General features: G+C 46.1%; 1 protein-coding gene across 2 annotated transcripts in view; it reads left to right on the forward strand.

Moving 5' to 3' along the window:
• Positions 1–6,403: 6,403 nt before the first annotated feature.
• The window catches only part of ZNRF3 (zinc and ring finger 3), a gene marked incomplete at its 5' end in the record, with an annotated part of 51,149 nt that continues 37,535 nt past the window's right edge, over positions 6,404–20,017 (forward strand). For both annotated transcript variants that reach the window (XM_081113805.1, XM_081113806.1), the window contains one exon: positions 6,404–6,529. In XM_081113805.1, coding sequence (XP_080969931.1) covers positions 6,404–6,529 — 126 coding nt within the window. The remainder of the gene's footprint in view (positions 6,530–20,017) is intronic.

Here is a 20,017-nt window from a genome sequence, read left to right on the forward strand (position 1 = left end):
GCTGTTCTAGAAGCAGGTGCCCATCTTAGAGGGGAGGCTGAAAAAACTGTGGTAAGCAGCAGACAGAGCATTTGGGGACATCGTGGTGGAAACAACTAGCTATATTGGTGCATTCAAGAAAACTCCATAGAAGGGGTGACATTTAAACTGGTCTCGAAGGACAGAGTATTCTAGGCAAAGCCATAAGGAAAAGCAAACGTGACAAGTCTAGAGAAAGTGAAGGAGGAGAAGGCTTTCCCACTGATTGAGCGTCTGCTGCGCTACTATGATTATATATGTTATCGCATTTAATCCTTACAGCAGCACCCTGTTGAGTCAGATACTATCGTCCCTGTTAGACAGATGGGAAAATCAAGGTTTATAGAAACTGAATCATCTGCCCAAGGAGATGTGCCTCATGAGAGGCAGGAGTTTTAAGCACAAAGTTGTATGATTCCACATCTCTTACTCTTTTCATTCTGGAACACTCTTTGGAACAAAATCACAGAGGAAGAGAGTAGGAGCCGCAGCTTCACGATAGTGTCAAACCTCCTGATAGAGAACCCACTGGGCATTTCCCTTCAATTGACTTAGGCAAGGACATTGAGCATCTCAAAGTTCTGATAGCATAAGGCCAAAGATAGAACACAGGACATTTTTTCCTGTTACAGCCTGGCCCTGTAATTGTTTCTCGTTAAGTACTTGTGTTGTTCTGTGGATCTGTCCCGGGATTTTGCTTGTCTTCTCATTTCCAGGCGTCCTTCCCTTTCTTCAGTGTTCTCTGTCCAGTGGAGTCTTTCTCAAATTCCATCCTAGATTTTCGAGTTTATTTGATTTTCCTTTCTATTTTCATGAATAGTTCTTTTTGGCGTCTCTGAGTTCTTATACACAGTTCAAACAGTTTTAACCTTCTTAAAAAATAATAAGACAAAAACTTCTTAAATTTCAAACATCTGATCAGGTAAACCCCATACAGTCAAACGTTTTAAGGAAATAAGGTCAAATACCTATAATTCTTAAGTGCTCATCATGTACCACATTAATTTCACAGTTAACATGCTTGAACATCATTCATGGACGTACCCTAAGGTTCATTTGGAATGATTACATATTCAGAAGTGCACACAGATCTTATATGTAGTCACTGCCTGTATGTCATCGGCTGATGTCAAGATGTATGAATTAACTATCTGGTTTTTATGTAACAACTGCTGGGCGTGACCGTGTGAAAGCAATATCTAATTGACTTTTCAGGAGAGTATATGCATTCCATACGTAGGAAGTTCTCATTATCTATCTATATGATTATTTTCCAGAAAAGGACTTTGGGCTCTTTTTAAATTAGGGGCTAATATTTCTTAGTAAGTAGTGGGGAAAAAGTTTGATTAGGGCTTTACCTTGAAAAATGAAACTGAAAATGATAGTTTACATTTTAATTTAATAAGTTAAAGTATAATGGCTTTGTACTGATTTCTGAGAATAAACGAAGAGCGAACCCCACTTCGGCAGTGTGGGATATTTTCAGCAAAATTGTATGGGAGTATGGATGTGGCCTCCTTCTTGTGTTTGACTTCAGTTACAGGATCATCGAAAGTCATTTTTCCAAAAATATTCGAGGACTCTCACTTTTTCCAAAGTTCTGTCTTAATCCTTTGACCATTCTCAGTGGAAACTCCTGTGTGGATTCCTTCTTCTTTAAACCTTCACTAGACTGGTTGCCATCGGCTTTGAGTAGAATCCTGTTTTTGACTAATAGGACTTTTGTGGACTCCATTACATTCTGCATCCGTGGCTGATTTGCAATTCTAGTTTGCAGCTTATTTACTTGGTCTAGTCATTATATCATCGGATGTCCTAACGGTTTGTAAGAGGCTACGAAAAGGATTAAATACAATATATAAATATAGTAGCATAGTAGATGCTCAGTTAACAGGAAAGCCATCCCCTTCTTCATTTTCCCCAGGTTGGTTTTTATCCATTTGCATTTTATGACTTTGCCTCGACTATTCCATCCTTTGAGACAGATCAGTTCACAAAGGAATGTTTTCATGTTATGGCTACTTGTGCTTCCTTATAAAACATTCTGATACACTCATAACTTGGAGCCCTTGGGAAAAGAGAACTCCAGGGTGGAAATGGTTGGTGGCCTGGGGTGGTGGGCAGTTCCAGAAGCTGATATTGTCATCAGGGCAAGCTGACAGAGACCTGAATTATTCGATATTTGGCGCATGAGTGAAGAGGTCAGTTACACTTAAAACGTAGCTGAGATGACATTAACAGGACCAGTAGTTTGGGCACCTGGGCATGGAAACTGGAATAAGGAACTCGGGAGAGAAGGAACTCCAGAGTGGAGCTGGGAAAGTGGTGGAGAGTGTGAGGTGGAGTTTCGATCCCCTGAGATGTGATTTTATTTTGGTGGCCTCTTTGCCCTCCATGGGAAAATAAACAACCGACGCCAATCAATCACACCCACTGGCACTTTAGAAAAATTCCTTTTGGTTTTTAAGTCTTTGATCTCTGCTCAGAAGTCAACACCCTTGACAGGACTGACATTTTGAGCTGCTAACAGTCACCCCAGTGTCAGTGGAAGATTTGATAGGGGCGTCTTGGAGGAGAATGCTGAGGAGGGCAGAGGGCCCGCCATGAAGTGCAGCCAGGGCATCAGGCCTGCTAGACCCGAGGGGACCAGTAGCTGTGTTTGAGGCTTACGGCGTTCAGGTTTCTGTATACCCAGGGACACGCTCTTGAATGTGACCCTGGGTTTTGCTTTCCACAGCATGAGCCTCCGACCTGGTCAGACCCACTTCCTCCTCACTATGGCTTGAAAGTTCCAGTTCTCGGCTTTGCCTTCTGCTTCTGCCGCCCTTGGGTTCTGTTCCTGATCCTCCTCCTCCTCCTCCTCTCCCTTCTCCACATCCTGCCCCCCCTCCCAGCCTCAGCTGTCCCTCGGCTCTCTCACTATATCCCTTATCCTTTGTGTCATGGGTGTTCGGCATCTGAGTCATAGTTGCTTTAGGTTTATTCTGTCATGCGTGTATGCATTTCCCAAAGCCTGTGCCGTGAAACAGTGTGACCATATTAAACACCAAATGGGCTTATAATCAAAGGGTAGGAAATGCTGGTTTTAATAAAGGTTAAAAACCTTTTGTTTTTTTTAAACCTTAGGCCTCTGCAGACCTTTAATTTATAAATGTGAATCCTGAGTCCCTATGAAGTCTTTCTCAAGTTCTGTACTCGTACAGGAACCTGTTTTTCATCTTACAGGGCTAGCCTTCTGCAGGAGCCCATCTCCAGAAGGGCTGCTGCGGTAATCGGCTTAGGCTCTGGAAGGGGGAAACCTCATTGCCCTCCACTGTGGATTCCCCTGTTAGCTGAGGGCAGTCATCTCTGAGGAAACTCTAGGGACACTTTTTACAACCTTTTTTATTATGGTAAAATTGATCTAAAATTCATCATTTCAACCATTTTAAGGTATACAGTGCAGAGGCATTGAGTACATTAGCAGTGTTCTGCAACCATCACCATCAACTGATTTCACCCCAAAGCAGTCCTTCCTCCCCATCCCCCCACCCCCACCTCAACAAACACTAACTTGCTGGATTTGTCTATTCTGGATATTTCATAGCAGTGAAATCATATAATACATGATCTTTTGTGTCTGGCTTCTTTGATATAAATACAAGGTCATAGAGTGCATGATATCTCTGCTCCCCCAACCCAGCTCTTGAGTATTGGCCAAACCCCATACATGTGTAAGTAACAAAATGCAACTATCCATCTGGAAACCTCCAAATCACGTGGCCAGGCCTCAGATATCATGGAATACTGTAGAAAAGGGTCAACAGTGTGGATGGTTGCCATGGACACGACTTGACCTAGGGTTTCAGGAAGCTGACTTGAGTCCGGCTCAGAGACCTTTCCTGGAGGTCAGGGGTGACTGAGCTGTGGGTACGATTCGCTTATCACCCTCACCCACCCTCTCTCCACTGTGAGGTCTACATTTCAAGCTGCTCATCCCTTAATAACCTTTGAACATTCTAGAGTGGGCTGGTTCTTCGGGGGCAGCTTGTGGGAAGGCGGTGCCATCCACCGCATGCAGAACCCTCATTGGTCCTTTGGGCACGCTCTTTACGCCTCAGGACTCATGCAGAAACTGGAGGCCCCACGGCTCATACCGACAGCAGTTGGACACCCCTTGTAGCACCCTGTGCTCATCTGCCTCACGAGCTTGTGCACCCTCCTTGTTGTTCCATTGAATTGCCCAGGATCTTTCCTCTCTGAGCTGCACTCGCCAGCCCTCCCCTCACTGATGCCTCTAGAGTCCAAGGACAGTGCTGCCAGAGGTGTGTCACCATCTGCCTAAAAGATGCTATTTTCCATGTGCCATTTTTCTACTGAAGAAGCGATGCTATTGTCTTGGTGTTTAAATTCCTACGTAGTCGTCTAGCCCATCTCTTTCCTTTCTGGTGTAGACTGTGGCCGTCCATACTCGTCCGGCTGCTCTCATTTCTCTTCGCCCTCCAGCCCTTAGCTTCTCCGCCCCGGGCTTGGAGTGACCGCCTGCCGTCACTCATTTTTCCCTGACCAGTCAACTCTCCCTTGGAAGTTCAGCTCAAGCAAGGCTCAGCAGCTGCACAAAGCCTCCCCGAACGTTCTAGCAACCCTTGCTTCCCGCGCTAAGCTCATGCGGCACTCTGACGCCACAGGATTTAGAGCTGGTGGGCAACTTTTTAAAATGAAGATGTTATTTCTTAGCCTTTTCTCCCCAGTGAGATGACCAGCGCTCAGAGGAAGGGACAGTTAAGTTAAACAGGTCAAGTGGGAAGGCTCTGGACCGTGAATCCAAGAGCCAGGTCACCTCTGGGTACAGCCGTCTGCTGGCTGTGTTGTCTTGGCGAAACGACTTATCCTGAACTTATATTCTCATCTGTAAAAGGAGTGGGGGTTAAGGAGGGTATATTACCTTCCTATCTGCTGCTATAACAAGTTACTACAACTTAGTGGTTTAAAGCAACACAAATTTATTCTCTTGCTGTTCCGGAGGTCCGAAGTCAAAAATGGGTTGGCAGGGCAATGTTCCTTCCGGAAGCTCTAGGCAGGACCCATTTTCTGTCCTTTTCGGCTTCTGGAGGTCCACTGCCTACATTCCTTGGCTCATGGCTCCCTCCTTCATCTTCAAAGCCCATTGTTCCATCTCCTCCCTGTGTCCATGAAGGACCCTTGTGACTGCATTGGACCCACCCCGTTAATCCCGGATAATATCCCCACCTCAAACTTACTCACATCTATAAATATAAAGTCTCTTATGCCACGTAAGGTAACATTCACAGGGATTAGGCCGTGATTAGGACATCGGGGCCATTACTCTGTCTGCCACAGTGGGTTTTTCCCAGTTATTTATGGAGCCTGGCACTGTACTAGGCTCATCAACGTCTTGATTAATTATGTTTATCTATGAGGATTTTGTCTTCTCAACTTGTTATTAGGGATTCTAAGGCCTAATTCAACTCAGTGATAGATCTCTGAGTGCAAACCTTAGGATTGTTCTGTTTTCAGGTTTCCATGGGCTGCGCTTTTACTAGCAAAAATCGGACGATGTTCCTCTACCTATCTTTGATTTCTGTGCTTTGTAAATTCTGGAAAAGCTTTAAAGAATGTAATCTGTTTCCCAGGAACCAGGAGAGCCTTTAAACAGCCTGTCCATTCTCCTGGTGATTCTACCACGTTTCTAGTGGTCTCTCCATACATTCGTGAATGTGTTTCCAGCTCCTCTTGCAGAAGTTGAAGTCAGTGCTGCGCTGTTAAGGTCTAGAGGCCAAATAGTCTTGGATACTAACCTAGCTAGTCTAATTTTGTAACTGCTGCTCAATGTTACGGTATCACACAGCAAATTAGATTGGCATTTGCATGGGTGCTACACTATTTTTCCCTACATCCCATAGGGTGGTGTCCACCTTGGGTGACCACTGTGTACAAAACAGTGAGAAAGCATCCATAAAATCTATAATAATAAAAGCGTAATATGCTAATTAGACCGGACGTCCTTCCGGATGTCCTTCCAGCCCACCTTCTGGACGAAGCCAGGCTGAAGGGAAGCCCGGGTCCTGGGTGCCTGCCAGTGGCTGGAGGGAAGCCCAGGTTCCGGGTGCCAGCAGCCAGGGGAAGGAAGGCTTACTCTTACACAAATTTCGTGCATCGGGCCTCTAAGTATATTTATAGTGGCTCTGTTGTTTTCTCCCCAGTGCTCAGCTCGTGCTGAGACAGGATTCCCTGTGGGTTGAAAAATGCGCCCCCCCCCCCCCATTTAATTTTAAGTTTTGAGGTACTTTTGACTGTGGAGTCTGAGAAATACACGTCTGAGAAATGTGCGTCAGTCATACCTGCAGCTTGTGTATTGAAGTTTTCTTTGCCTTTTGTTTCCTAGATGCACCCACTGGGCCTATGTAATAACAATGACGAAGAGGACTTGTATGAATATGGCTGGGTGGGAGTGGTGAAGCTGGAACAGCCAGAATTGGACCCGAAACCATGCCTCACTGTCCTGGGCAAGGTAAGTCCCTCCGAATCTCTCCCATTCTGATGGGTGTTCTCCACGCTGCCATTTCCTCCATTCCTCAAAGTAGTTGGTTCAGAGAAAATCCTTGCTGGCACAGTGCTCTTTCCGAGATGGCGTCGAGTGGGTGGAGCACTAAGACATGTCTCGTGGCTGCCCACCGTGGTACTACCAGCTCGGACTCTGCTGGAGACGGCCGGCCCCCGTCAGCTCCCCCTCTTGTCCACTTTGTAGCCTTAGGCAAGTCATTTCCCCTCAAGGACTCTCAGTTCCTACCTGTGAAATGGGTTGATAATAGAGATTCACCATACCTTATCTTATATCCTTGGGGCCAGATGTTTCAGAATTCTGAGACTTTGAGTCTTTAGGAAGGTATTAAGGTGTCATATACATTCATATTTGTGTAGCAAACTTTATGGATAGTCACATTAGTGGGTTAACTAAAATCTAAATAGTCTCGTGTTGTTAAGTCAGGGCAGCTTCGCCTCCCAAATGAGTTCAGGTCCATTAAGTTTTGCTGCCAAGTAAGCTATGGAAAAACTTTTGGGTCTTAGAGCTTTTTTGGTTTCAGAATGGCAGACAGCAATTATGCTCCTATATTAGAACTTACCTCATAGGATGGTTAGGAGGGGAGATGAGATGCAAGCGTCTAGCACAGAATAAGCTCTCAAAACATGTTCGCTGCCTGCCATTGGCTGTTGTCATCCTATTTAGAAGGACTAAAAAAGGCTCTCGTTTTTTTTTTTTTTTTTTTTTAAGCCAAGAATATATCAGCATTACCTCTGACTGCAGTATAAGATAGAAATAAATTTATTTTGGAAAACCATTCATCAGTGATCTTAAAATATGACTGGTAACAGCCTGTTTTAAACTGGATCATTTTGTGCAAGGGAAAGGTTTGGAGAAAGTTATTAGAATTTTGATTGGAGGAAGCGTGGTATCTCCTAAGGATATTGTTATTGCCTGGATATTTTTTATATTCTCAGAAGCTGCTGTTCTAGGTCCTAAGGGGAGATAGATTGGAAGTGGGGGGGGGGGAAGGGGGGGCCGGTCCTGGTTCCTGGGCTCCTGAGGATTTCTTGGGAGATCCACGCAGAAGAGATGGCTTCCATACCCATGCAGGATCCTTGGGAGGGCGCCTTTCCCTGCCTTAAAGACATCCCAACCAATTTCTTCTGGAATGTCTCATGGGTCCCATCTGTGATTTTTGCCTCCCACCTCTCTTCTAAGTAGTGCGCTAGCACTTGTCAAGTTCTTTGGCCCCTTTATAGGGAAAAACAAACAAGCGGGACACAAGAATTATCTGTTTGGTTTGTAGTTCACAAAGTTGAATTGAGGTGTTTTAGGTGGCCCAGGCCCTGATGCTTGGTCGTTTACATAGTTGGCCAGAACTGCTTAATGATGCTAGGAGAACAGTGACCCCCCCCCCCCGCCCCCACTCTCTTGAGAATATTTTAATGTTTTCCTAGGAGGAATGCCAGCTACATCCAAAGGCTGCAGGAACAGTGCTCTCCTTGTAGGCAGTGTGCTCCGAATAGAATCTTTTCTCCTCTACTTGAGCTGCTGCTATGCAGGTCTCAGCAGCTTGTCGTAATTTTCTTTGCCCCAGTTTGGTGGGACTCCACCTTCGCGTTTGTTGTGTCTGTAAATGGGTTGGAACTGGACTCCCAGGGACACCCCCTTCTTCTCCCGTTGTTTCCTCCTGTACCTAGAACAGCCCTGTAGTGATTTTACTTGGAGAGTTTTGTAAGGTTTGGCCCGCTGACCTGCGAAGCCAGAGGGAATAAAAACCCAGATGCATATCGAATCATTAAGTACTTCTTGGGTTTATTCATTCACCAAATATTTATTGAATGCAGGGACCCAGAAGCTAAGCGTGCGGTTCTACCTGCTTACAAGCAACAGGCCTCCCTCACCCCACACAGAGACCGTGTTTCTGTTTAGAAAGGTTGTACGGTGGCCAGACGGTATTTACATGTGGTTAGTTACTGAAATTTGGCTTAACACCCGAGTAAAACCATTAGCAAAAATGCTTGGGCAAGACAGTTTCACATTTGTTTCAAACCTGGATTGGTGTAGGAGGTGCGAAAAGGCAGGCATCTTAATTTCTCCCTTTCTCTTCCTCCCTCCCTCTCTCTCATTCTCTTTTTCATCTTCTTCTGAAAGTGTAGTTACTCTAGCTTTATTACCTTTGCTAACTGTGTGGCTTCTTTTTCTGATCCCCTAAGGGCAGTGGCAAGAGACGACCAGGGTAAAGAAAAGCCAGGTGGCCCTCAATGGCCGCCTGATCTCCTGCAGATGGCACGGCCTTTCTGTCATTTCTTCGCTCTTAGTGGCTGTGGCGAGGAGGTGGGCAGTGGAGAGAGGCACAAAAGGAGAAACAGCCAAGTCAGTGTGGGGGCGGGGGGCGGGACTTCTCTGCATGGATGTTGAGACTTGTTAAAACCATAGAAGGGAGAATGGGCACAAACCCCTCTCCCTCCCCCATCACCCACCCTCATCACCTACCCGCCCACAGAAAATGCCATGAGGCGAAAAGTTGGAACGAGAGAGGAATGTCCTAAATTAAAAAAAAACACACATAAATGCCTCTCCAGGAGTTCAAATAAAGTTTCATTTTAAAAGCAAAAGACGTAAACTCATCACCTTGGTTTATTACTGGGTGCTTTTGAACTCCTCAGAAAGGAACACTGTAAACTCAGGAGAAAAAAAAATGATTTATGATCCCTTCCTCATCATCTTTTTGATTCTGTAGGAGGTGGAACAGACAGTAGGATCAGCTAGGGAGGCAGAGTTGGGGTGAGCATGACCGCTCCCCCCCCCCGCACCCCCCCCCCACCCCGCCCCGCCCCAGGCCTGGGGCAAATCTTAGCTTTTTGGGGCCTCTTTTTCACTGAATGTGGTGAGGCTGTTCTAGGCTCCTCACTCTTTTAATATTTTGAGCCTCTGTATCATATTTAAAACCTTCCCTTACTATTCTAGTTTGGGGAGATTCTAATTGCAGCATTGAAAGACAGACTTCTTTACCTGTGACAATTTAAGTCCTAGGAAATGGAAATAGAATAAAGCTGACATTTCCAAGCAGCTTGCTATTGAAAGTAAGACTCTTAAACCACCCCCAAAGCGCAGGAGCCTGTTTCTGTGACCCACCAGCCTCGCGAGAGTCATGGCAGGGAACACACAAAATCTGCTGGAGTTTCTAACGAAGCCCACTGGCCCAGATTTCATAAATCAAGGCAGAGTATCTCCCCCCCCCCCCCCCCACACACACACCCCTTCCCACCCCCACTTTGGAGTCTTAGGGAGGATTTTGAAAGACAGGATAGTCACCAGGTGTGGACCGGGCTCTTTCCAGGACGGTGAGGAAGTTCATGAAAAGACAAGGCAGAGTTTTAAGTCTCAGAGATCCAGCTTTGGCTGAGTGACCTTGGAAAGGGCATTCAGCTCTCGGGCTTTACTCTTCTCATTGGGGTTTATGTGGCTTTTGTCATTGTGGTGGGGGTTCTGCAAGATGTTTGTGGAGCACTTAACGCAGAGCCTGGCTTCGGGGTAAATGCCCGATGAGGGGGTAAAAGCAGCCATCATGGGTTGGCTGTTCGCCCCGAGCTAAGAGTGTTATATGCAGTGTGTCTCCTTTCATTGTCAGACTAACTCTGAGATTGTGTCCGCATTCCCATTTTGCAGTTTAGAAATCGAGTCCCAGAGATGCTGTTTCCATAACATAGGAGTGAAATCTCCCAAGTAGCTAAGCTGAGATCCGAGATAAAGACTGTTCTACTACCTCATCAGTGTACCCTGAGGAGTCAGATCCTCTTGCCCTGGACTGAGGGCCAGTCTCTGGCACAAACAGAGAGAAGTGAGTCCGCCGGGCTGGAGGGGCCGGGTGGATCGTACAGAGAGGTGCTCGTGTGACGGGGTGAGATGTGGGAATGTTCTCCAGGAACAGGGCAGAGAGAAAGGGAGCAAGAAGTTCTACAAGGGGCATCAAAAGTTGCTGGGGAAAGAAGAGTCTTTAGATTAAGGAGCCTCATCCCCTCGGTAGCTGGGAGCCGCTGAAGTTTTCTGACAGGAGCACGGGTGCCCTAGAGGCCCTCCAGTTTGGAAATGCTCACTTGGCCGTGGCCGTGGCCGTGGCAGCGAGGCTAGTTGGACAGGGAGAGGATCAGGTTACCTTTTGCTGCTGGATGTTTTCAGGAACAGAGGGGACCCAGACATCAATTCTTTTAAATGCTTTGATGAGGCCCAAGTCAATGACATTGTCAAGGACACCTCGTGTTTGCCTTCAAGACGCCCCAGTCTCTTCATCTGGCCTTTTTCTGTTTTCACAATTTAGGCAAGTGTGACATGTATAGACAGGCGAGCTGGTTGGAAATCCTGGCTCTTCTGATGAGCAGCAGGAAACCCAGGGATGAGGGGTTGACAGAGAATTGAACCCTTATGTTCATTTTCACTTCATCAACCCACATCCAGCTCTCAAAATGTCTTGGTAACTTCTTTCCAAAGAATGAATAAAGACTCTGGTAACCAGAATGACTGGAAGACAGAAAGCAGAGTCAGAGGAATTTTATTTTTTCAGGGTGGTTGTGAGGAGAAGGGAACACGTAATGGTTACCACTTGGGTTTAGACATCAAACTAACCTGAGCGAAAACCTCACTTCCGGCCCTTGAAGCTGTGTGACCCCGGGCAGCCACTTAACCCCTCTGCACGGTTCTGCCTCTTTGATGAGAACAGCACCTAAAGGAGCTAGTGCTTGTCAAGTGTTGGTGGTTGTTTTGGGCACAACTGAAAGCACTGAATAAAGTAGCAACCCTGCCGAAACCGGTTTGGCTCAGTGGATAGAGCATCGGCCTGCGGACTCAAGGGTCCCAGGTTCGATTCCGGTCAAGGGCATGTACCTGGGTTGCGGGCATATCCCCAGTGGGAGATGTGCAGGAGGCAGCTGATTGATGTTTCTCTCTCATCGATGTTTCTAACTCTCTATCCCTCTTCCTTCCTCTCTGTAAAAAATCAATAAAATATATTAAAAAAAAAAAAAGTAGCAACCCTTATTGGCCGTCCTCTCTTCCTTCTCTCTACCTACCTCACTACTCCTCAATTTCTGTTAGCATCCGAAGTGGCATTGCTTAAGGAGTCAGTCCACAGAGACAGAAAAGAGACTGGTGGCTGCCAGGGCCTGGTGTGTTGGGGAGGGCGGAGTTAGTGTTTAATGGGAATAAAGTTTCATTCGAGGAAGATGAAAAAGTTCTGGAGATGGATGGTAGTGGTGGTTGCACAACAGTATGAATGCACTTAATGCTGCTGAACTATTCACTTAACAGTGGTACAGAAATGCAGGGGTGGCGTGTTGCTCCCCGTCCCCGTGTCCCCCCCCCCAGGCCCAGGACGCATTTGGCAGTGTCTGGAGAGAGACATTTTTGGTCTTCAGACAAAAATATCCAGGAGGTGGTGGGGGTGCTACTGGCATCTAGTAGGTAGAGGCCAGGGGTACTGCTCAACACAGGGCAGCCCCTCACAACAAAGAATCATCTGTCCCAGTTGAGAAAGCCTGTCTTACCGTGACATGCAAGTTTTATCTTCCTAAGGAAACCTTAAACCCCACTTCTTTCCTCCTTCATTCCCTTCTCTGCCCCACTGCCCTCCTGTATATGGCAGGCTCGTGGCATCCTTTGTGATATGTTCTGTTGAAATGCATGATCAGTGTCAGAGCATGTCCGTGTTTTCACGTGAGTAGTGCAATGAGCCCAGATCTTGGAGTCATAGGGCCTAGATGCAAATGATAATTCTTCTATTTTGGTAACTTTGGGCCAGTTAGTCTCTCTTTGCTTTCATTTCTCTCTGTTCCCCTCTATAATGATAGTGTGATCATTAATGTATGTTAAGTTCTTGGAACGAATGTGTGGATAATCAATAAATAGCAATTTCCCCCCCCCCCTCTGTAAACATACTTCTGCTAAACAGATAGAACCCCTTTTTCTAAGGTGAGCTGAGGTGGATTTCTTGTTGGAGAGGAAGTTTGGAAGGCTCTTCAGATTTATTTTAAGGAGCACTTGGGTAAATACTCCCCATATTTGGTTAAAAAGGAAAGCAGGAAAGGAACTCAGGAGGAATCAGATCAGGAGGAAAAGATTGGCATGATATAAATGGAAAAAGGAAAGCCGTAGGGAATACCAGTTTTCTCCTAAGGCCATGTGTCTGATTTGGAAGTCACAAACTTTTCATTAGATGCCTTTCTCCTGCACCTAAATCTTCCAGGAACCTCTTGGTTAAAAAGCTACATTTAGCACAATGCTTTTTTAAAAAATATTTTTATTAGATCTGAGACATTTTCAGCTATAAAAGGCTAACCAAAACCATTATTTGAAATCCACTGAGAGATTTAAGGGAATTTTTAAGATAGAGTGAGTAGAACAAATAATGTCTGCCAACTGACGGAGCACAGGCTGCTGGCTCACCTCTCTGGACTGGGGGCAGCCTGGCCCACAACATTCCTTCTGGCCATTGTCCCCACCGATTGAACCAGGCTCTCAACAGAGCAAGGGACACAAGTGCGGCTGTCCGGGAAACGAGGCATGGTGTGACAGGCTAGGGGACAGCCCACCAAAAGTAGCTAATGGCCCTGTCGACCCTTGAGCGACCTTTTTAAAATATGAAAGGAGTTAGAACCTAGCATATTAGGTCATCGTAATACGTACAGTACCAGTCTCGAATCTCATACCTAAAGACAAGCCCCGAAGTTCCATCTTATCTCTGTCTCAGACAGAGGAGCCCTGCGCACACCTGGCCACGTGCATGAATTAACCCAAGTGAGCCACAGTGGGCTGTCCCTTGAGTGCATTTCTGGCCATGTCCGTGGGCATTTCAGACTTTCGGGGCTGCCTTGACAGTAACTGTGTCATTAATTGGTTCTCTGTCTACCAAGCCCCTGGAGCACCTGAGGGTTGACCACAGCACCTTTTAAAGGACTTGAGTTGCACTTGCATGTGAGAGTGGCACCCCCCCAGGCTGGGCTGAGATTCCCGCTGGATGCAGAAGCAGGAAGAATGGGTACACCGGCAAGTTCCCGTGTGCTGTCCTTGGTCACAAGATCCTCTCCGACTGCAGACACATGTGACTTCTTTTCCTTGTTCTGTCTTCTGTATTTGTTTCCTTTCCCAAAAGCCCCATATTTGATTTGATAAAAGGTACCCTTCTGCTTTGGTAATCTTGTTTTCCAAATCAGACATTTGGGCTGTGTGTTCTGACTAATGCTTTTTGTGCTCTGTTTTAAGTTTGAGGCCGTCTAAACCATTCCTTTGGGATACTGAAATACTTTAAATTCTCCATCATTTTTGCTAGTCATAAATATAATAAAAGCACTTCAACACATTCCAATTGTCCTAAGCACTGCTGGATAAAATAACGTTCCAGTCAGCCTTAAGAATGTGGCAAAAAAAAAAAAAAATGTACCTATCTCTTGGGATGTGCAAAGGCACTTGGCCTTCACTTCTACACATTAACCTGTTGCTGATAGGTTTTCACAAATGTATCAACTCTTAAATGAACCTCAGGGAGAAGAATGTGGAACACGCAAGGAACTTTTGTTACCTTGGCTTGCTTTTTAGAAATAGAATTTGAAAGTGTTTAGCTCCAAAAGCTTTCTTTTTCATTTGTACATAGTAGATTGTTGTTTTTTAAATGAGTTATTTTCTTTTTTCCCTTTTTTAGAAGTTTCAATTGATAGGAATCTTAACATTTTTATAACCCCTAATTTAAAAGGGATACCCACTTTTTTTAAGTGTATAAGCAATATAATAGTTTTTACCACCATTCTTACATTTCTAATACCAAGAACAGTACCTAACACATATAGCAGGCACTCAGTAAGTATTTGTTGCACAATACAATTAATTATGGAGAATTTGAAAACAGAAGGAAAACACCGCCTTTAATTCTACACCATTAACCCAAGTAATATCCGTTTGGTTTATACCCTTCCAGTCATCTTCCCTGGACCACATTCCTGATGTAATTATTATGAAGGTATAAATGTCTACTTTGATTTTAGAGAGAGGAAGAGAGAGAGAGAGAGAGAGAGAGAGAGAGAATATGATCAATTTGTTGTTCTGATTTACGCATTCATTGATTGATTCTTGTATGTGCCCTGACCAGGGGTCAAACCCCGCAACCTTGGCGTACCAGGACGAGTCTCTAAACAACTGAGCTGCCCGGCCAGGGCCTATTCTGCCTTTTCAAACTTAATAACATATGCCACTCATTTTACCAATTGGATGATATTTCATAATCTATAATTGAAAGGCTGCAAAATATGACAATCAAATAATTTACTTGACCACTGCCCCCAGGGTTCAATATTAACAAATAAGCCAAACTGAAACCTTTCTTTATGTAGGCTGGGCTTTCTGGGTTTCTTTTTTCTTTTTTGAATTATTCCCTATGGTAATATTTTTAGGAAATTAAAAATCGAAGGATATGAACTTTATTGTGATTCTTGATGTCAACAGTTATCAATTGCTTTGTAGGAAAGTTCCCTCAGTTTACCCTACCACCAGTGAAGTAAGAATGAACCATTTTTCACAAAAATAATGCTAACTGACTATTGTCATTAATGTGTTTTTTAAACTAATATGAAAGGTATTTGTCTTTCTCTAACTGGCTTATTTCACTGAGCATAATCACCTCCAGGTCCATCCATGCTGTCCCAAAGGGTAAGAGCTCCCTCTTTTTTACAGCTGCATAGTATTCCATTGTGTAAATGTACCCAAGCTTTTTAAATATATATATATATATATTTATATATATATAAAGGAAGGGAGAGGGAGAGATAGAAACATCAATATTGAGAGAGAATCATTGATTGGCTGCCTCCTGCACGTCAGCCACTGGGGCTTGAGCCTGTAACTCGGGCATGTGCCCTTGACTGGAATCGAACCCAGGACCCTTTAGTCCCGCAGGCCGACGTTCTATCCACTTAGCCAAACCGGCTAGGGCTGTACCACAGCTTTTTAATCCACTCATCTACTGATGGGCATTCGCACAGGGAATCCACTGTATGGGAGAACATATTTGCCAAGGATACATCTGATAAGGGGTTAATTTCCAAAGTATACAAAGAACTTGTGCAATTTAACACCAAGAAGACAATTCAGTTGAAAAATGGGCAAAGGACCTGAGGAGACACTTCTCAAAAGAGGATATTCAGATGGACAATAGACATATGAAAAATTGCTCAACATCAGTTATCACTAGAGAGATGCAAATTAAAACCACAGTGAGATATCACCTCCCACCTGCCAGAATGGCTACCATCTGTAAAATCGACAAACAACAAGTGCTGGCGGGGTTGTGGAGACAAGGGAACCCTAGGGCACTGTTGGTGGAAATGTAGATTGGTGCAGCCCCTGTAGAAAACAGTATGTGGTTTCCTCAAAAATTTAAATATGGAACTGCCTTTTGACCCAGCCATCCCACTTGTGGGAATAATACCCGAAGAATCCTGAAATACCCATCAGAAAGAATATATGCACCCCTGTGTTTATAGTAACATTATTTACAACAGCCAAGATCTGAAAGAGCCAAAATAATTTTTCTTGCAAAGGTTGGCTGATAAGCACCTGACTTAAAGGAATTCCCTCAACTGATGGCCAGGCCCTTCTTCTCAGAAGGGTGTCTAGGTGGCTTTGGGGGTGAGGGTGCTCCTAAGAACAGTACCAACAGGCAATGCAGGGACCTTTCGTTGAGTTCTGCCAACAAACCACAGCCTGTCTGGGAAGTCTGACTTGGGGCCACTCAGCTTGGCATGTGTGTGCTTCAGGAGGCTCCTGGCAGAAACGGGAGCTGATAGGTGCACGTGGCAAGGGGATATGGTTGTGCAGTGGCTTCAGGCTTACTAGACCTGAGACTGTTTTCCCAACTTTCATGATGTCAGAAGCACTGAGAAAGGGGAAAAAATTTTTTTTACCGTTGTTTCTGGTCATTTATATCATCTGAAGTTCACCTAAAACCCTGCAAATACTGTTTGTTGTTTAAGCACCCGTTTTTCCTATGATACAGCCTTTACTCTGCTGATATTACAGGGCAGTGGCTTTTACATCATGACTGTGTTAAAATAAATAAATGCAGTTGGCTACCACACAGAGTTTTTACTTGGCCTGGAAATGGATTCTTCCAAAGGTCAAGATAGAATCAGTTTGTTTTGCAAAAAGATTACCTGTGGAATTGCTTTCAACTGTCCTCACTGCCCTGCGAACTCCCCCTTCTCCTCCCCCCCCCCCAAAAAAAAGAGACGAATACAGTATCCACCCACCTCTTAAGAAGTGGTTGTATTCTATAAAGCCACATCTCTTACCAGGCCCCCACCCTCCTTATCCCTCTGTGCTATTGTCATCTTTGCTGAGGTTGGGCTCTCTTTTGTGAATACAAGAAAATAAGAAAATTGCCTGTTTTAGGCAATGCAGGTGTGTTTCAGAGATTTAGAGTTAAGAAGTCAAGTAAATATTTTGGCAGCCCAACAAAGGTAAGAAAGGGAGAACGCACCTAATGGGCTTCTCGAATTACAGGCCTGTCCAAACACTGCCTTCTTCAAGAGACGCTGGTCAAGGTCAGAGCCTGCCCTGCTCCATGGTGGCAGTGAGGCCTGGCTGAGGGGTGGGCTCGATGCTCTCACTGGTCCTGGCCCTGTGCCCACAGGACACTTTTGGGCTCTCATTCAGTCCAACGGAGAGAAAAGATACTCATCAGTACGTGGAAGATCTTTCCTCCTTAGCAGACTCTAATCACATCACTTCCTCCTCCTTGCCGGAAGAAAAAAAATTCCAGATAGCTTTCTTCTCTTTCCATTGGGACCTTGGAGAAATGGGGCGCAACAGCACCGATCACTTTCTTGGTGTGAGAGTTTGGAGGCGGGCAGCTATGAAGGAGAACTTGGAAGGAGCTTAAGACAGGGATGTTAGTCTTTTGGGCTTAGGCTCTTGGCATCCGAGCGTACCCCCAGCAGGCCAGACTAGGTGGCTTCCCTGTTGCCTGGTTTCAGAACAGAGACGCCCCAGAAAGAGGGAGTTCTGACCTGCTAGTGGCATGTCTCCGTTCAAGCTGTGCTTTGTGTCTCTTCTGACAGAAAGGCCGACATAAAAGTGCCACTCTTCCTTGCCCTCCCCCTGTGGCTTCCACTGGATCACCTTGGCAGGGCCTCCACCGAGGAGGGTGAGGAGGGTGAGGAGGGTGAGCAGGCGGGCGCAGGCGGCGGACGGGGAGGAGGGGAGGAGGGTGGCGGCTGCACTGGCGGCTCCTTTGATCACCTCCCGCCTGGTTCCAGGCCCTGCCGCCAGCAGGCCAGCCAAAAGCCCGGCTCTACTGATCTGATGAGGTGCTGAATAGGACCCGAGGGGCAGTGACGGGAGCGAGAAGAAAGCCCCGGGAATGAAAAGGGAACCCTGTGAACCTGCTCAGCTTCATGGGCCGGATTTTCCTACCAGGGAGCCGCTCAGTTCCTGCCAGCCTGGGCCGCCTGCCCCTCACCCCGGCCCCTCCTGTCTCCGGTTTTCAGACCCTGTGTGTGTTTTGTGTTTGAATCACGGCTGCTGTCCCTGGTTCTCAGGCTGGGAACCCACTGCGCCTGTTTCCATGGTCACTGGGAAGCTCTTCGCACCATGTGCTTCAAAGGGAACCTCTCCCCTCCCGGCGCTGCCACCGCCTGCCCCAGGCGGCCACACAGTAAGCAGCTCCGCCGAGCCAGGCCTCTGACCCTTGCCTGCCAGGAGGGAAACCTGGCCTTTGCGGAGTGAGGCTGTGAAACCTCGCGGACAGACATAACCTTTCAGCAAAGCGTGTGGCTATGCGCAGAGCAGGCACACCCAGGCGCGCACTTGGCCAATGAGCCTCGCCTGCCCCCTTGCAGATTAAAATGGATGTTGGGATTATAGGTTGGTGAGAGAGTTTGGGAGCCTTTCTGGAATTGAAGAAAAGAGCAAGCAAAACCTCAGCCCCTTATAGGAAAAAGAGGTGGCATCATTTGGGGTGGGAAAGGGAAAGGAAGGAGAATACTGGGACTGGGGAAAGTAGGGGGATCCGGAGGTCACGTGCGATTTTCTCAGCGAGACCCGTCCTTTGGGCCAGTAGAGAATGCGGTTGAGGCAGGTGGCACTGTTCCTGTCCCAGGAGCTGGGGTAGTGAGGGTGGCTGGCATCTGCTCACTCCTCCAGGGCCACGAAGGCCTGAGCAGTTACCCACCAGATCTGAAGTTTGTTTTTGCTTGTTGAGTAACGCAGAGGAATGAAACCTCACATCTGACTGGAGAGAAAGCATTAGTGGTTTAATGATCTTGGAGGGCTGTGCTACATGATGATGCTGGAATTAAAAGGTGAATATCCTTTGAAGAGCTTACATTTTAGATGCCAAGCCTAGCCCCTTTGCTTGGAGCTTAAGATGTTAATTTCTGCCTTGGGGTTACAGAACGATAGAGAGCATATTAGATACTTCTTCAGTAAATTTGCTACCAATCTCTACTTTTGTAATACTTTGATTCCATCTCCTCCTGTTCTTCTGCTCATTTGCCACTGGTAGAAAAACTCTATTTTCTTTCCTTCTACAAAACTATCTGAAATTGCACCTCTCTCATTTGTATGCTCAGACGATGAGGAAGGCCATACGAGGATGGTACAATTCTTCTATATTCAGAAATGTTATCACCACTGTGTCCCACTTGGTGGGTATTCTTACTAGTGGGACTTGAGGACCCTGGACTATTGAGCGTCTGGCTAGGACCTTGTGGCCACATGTTTGAGAGCACCCGGCCAGACGTGGAGTTCTCTGAGGACAAGTTTGCCCATCACCGGCTTCTGCTCACCCTGGAGGTGATGGCTTGGTACATCCCATGTTCTCACCTAACTCTCCTGAGATTCTTATCTAACTTAACACGCAGAGATCCATGCGGCTTGGTTTACATTGGCGTACGTAAGGGTCAGGCACTTGTCTGGAAGAGACTAGGAAAGAGGGGCATAGGGTTCTGATTCACTTGAACCTTTTGGGTTTTATTTGTCTTGCTCCCCAGCATCAAGCTTATCTAACTTGGACATGGCTCTTCAAGGCTGAAGGAATGAGCATCGTTTTTTGTCTGTATGCTCCTGGGTCAGAACCTGTGGGGAGGGGCATGGAAAAGCCTGGGTCTCCTTCAGATCCGTGCCTGTGGAGAGCACATTGGTGATGGCTCTTGACTTAAATTTAATTCAGAAGAAGGTTATTGGTTTTTCATCAGTTAGACCAGCGATTATCTTTGTTGGCAACTATGATAAAAGGATTAGGGAAGTTGGGGGTCTCTCACCACTTGCAGTTGATTCTCCAATTCAGTTCTATTGTTTGTCCAGGTTCTATGTCTGTGCTCATCAAGGTAGCCAGTTTATCTTCCTTGTTAACCAAGAATGTTTGTTTAGTTACTAGAGGTCCCTCAGCCTGGCCTACACCCTCTTGCAATCTGGGACCCCTCGGGGGAT

Source organism: Myotis nattereri (genome assembly GCF_964212035.1).
Source record: "Myotis nattereri genome assembly, chromosome: 19".
NCBI lineage: Eukaryota > Metazoa > Chordata > Mammalia > Chiroptera > Vespertilionidae > Myotis > Myotis nattereri.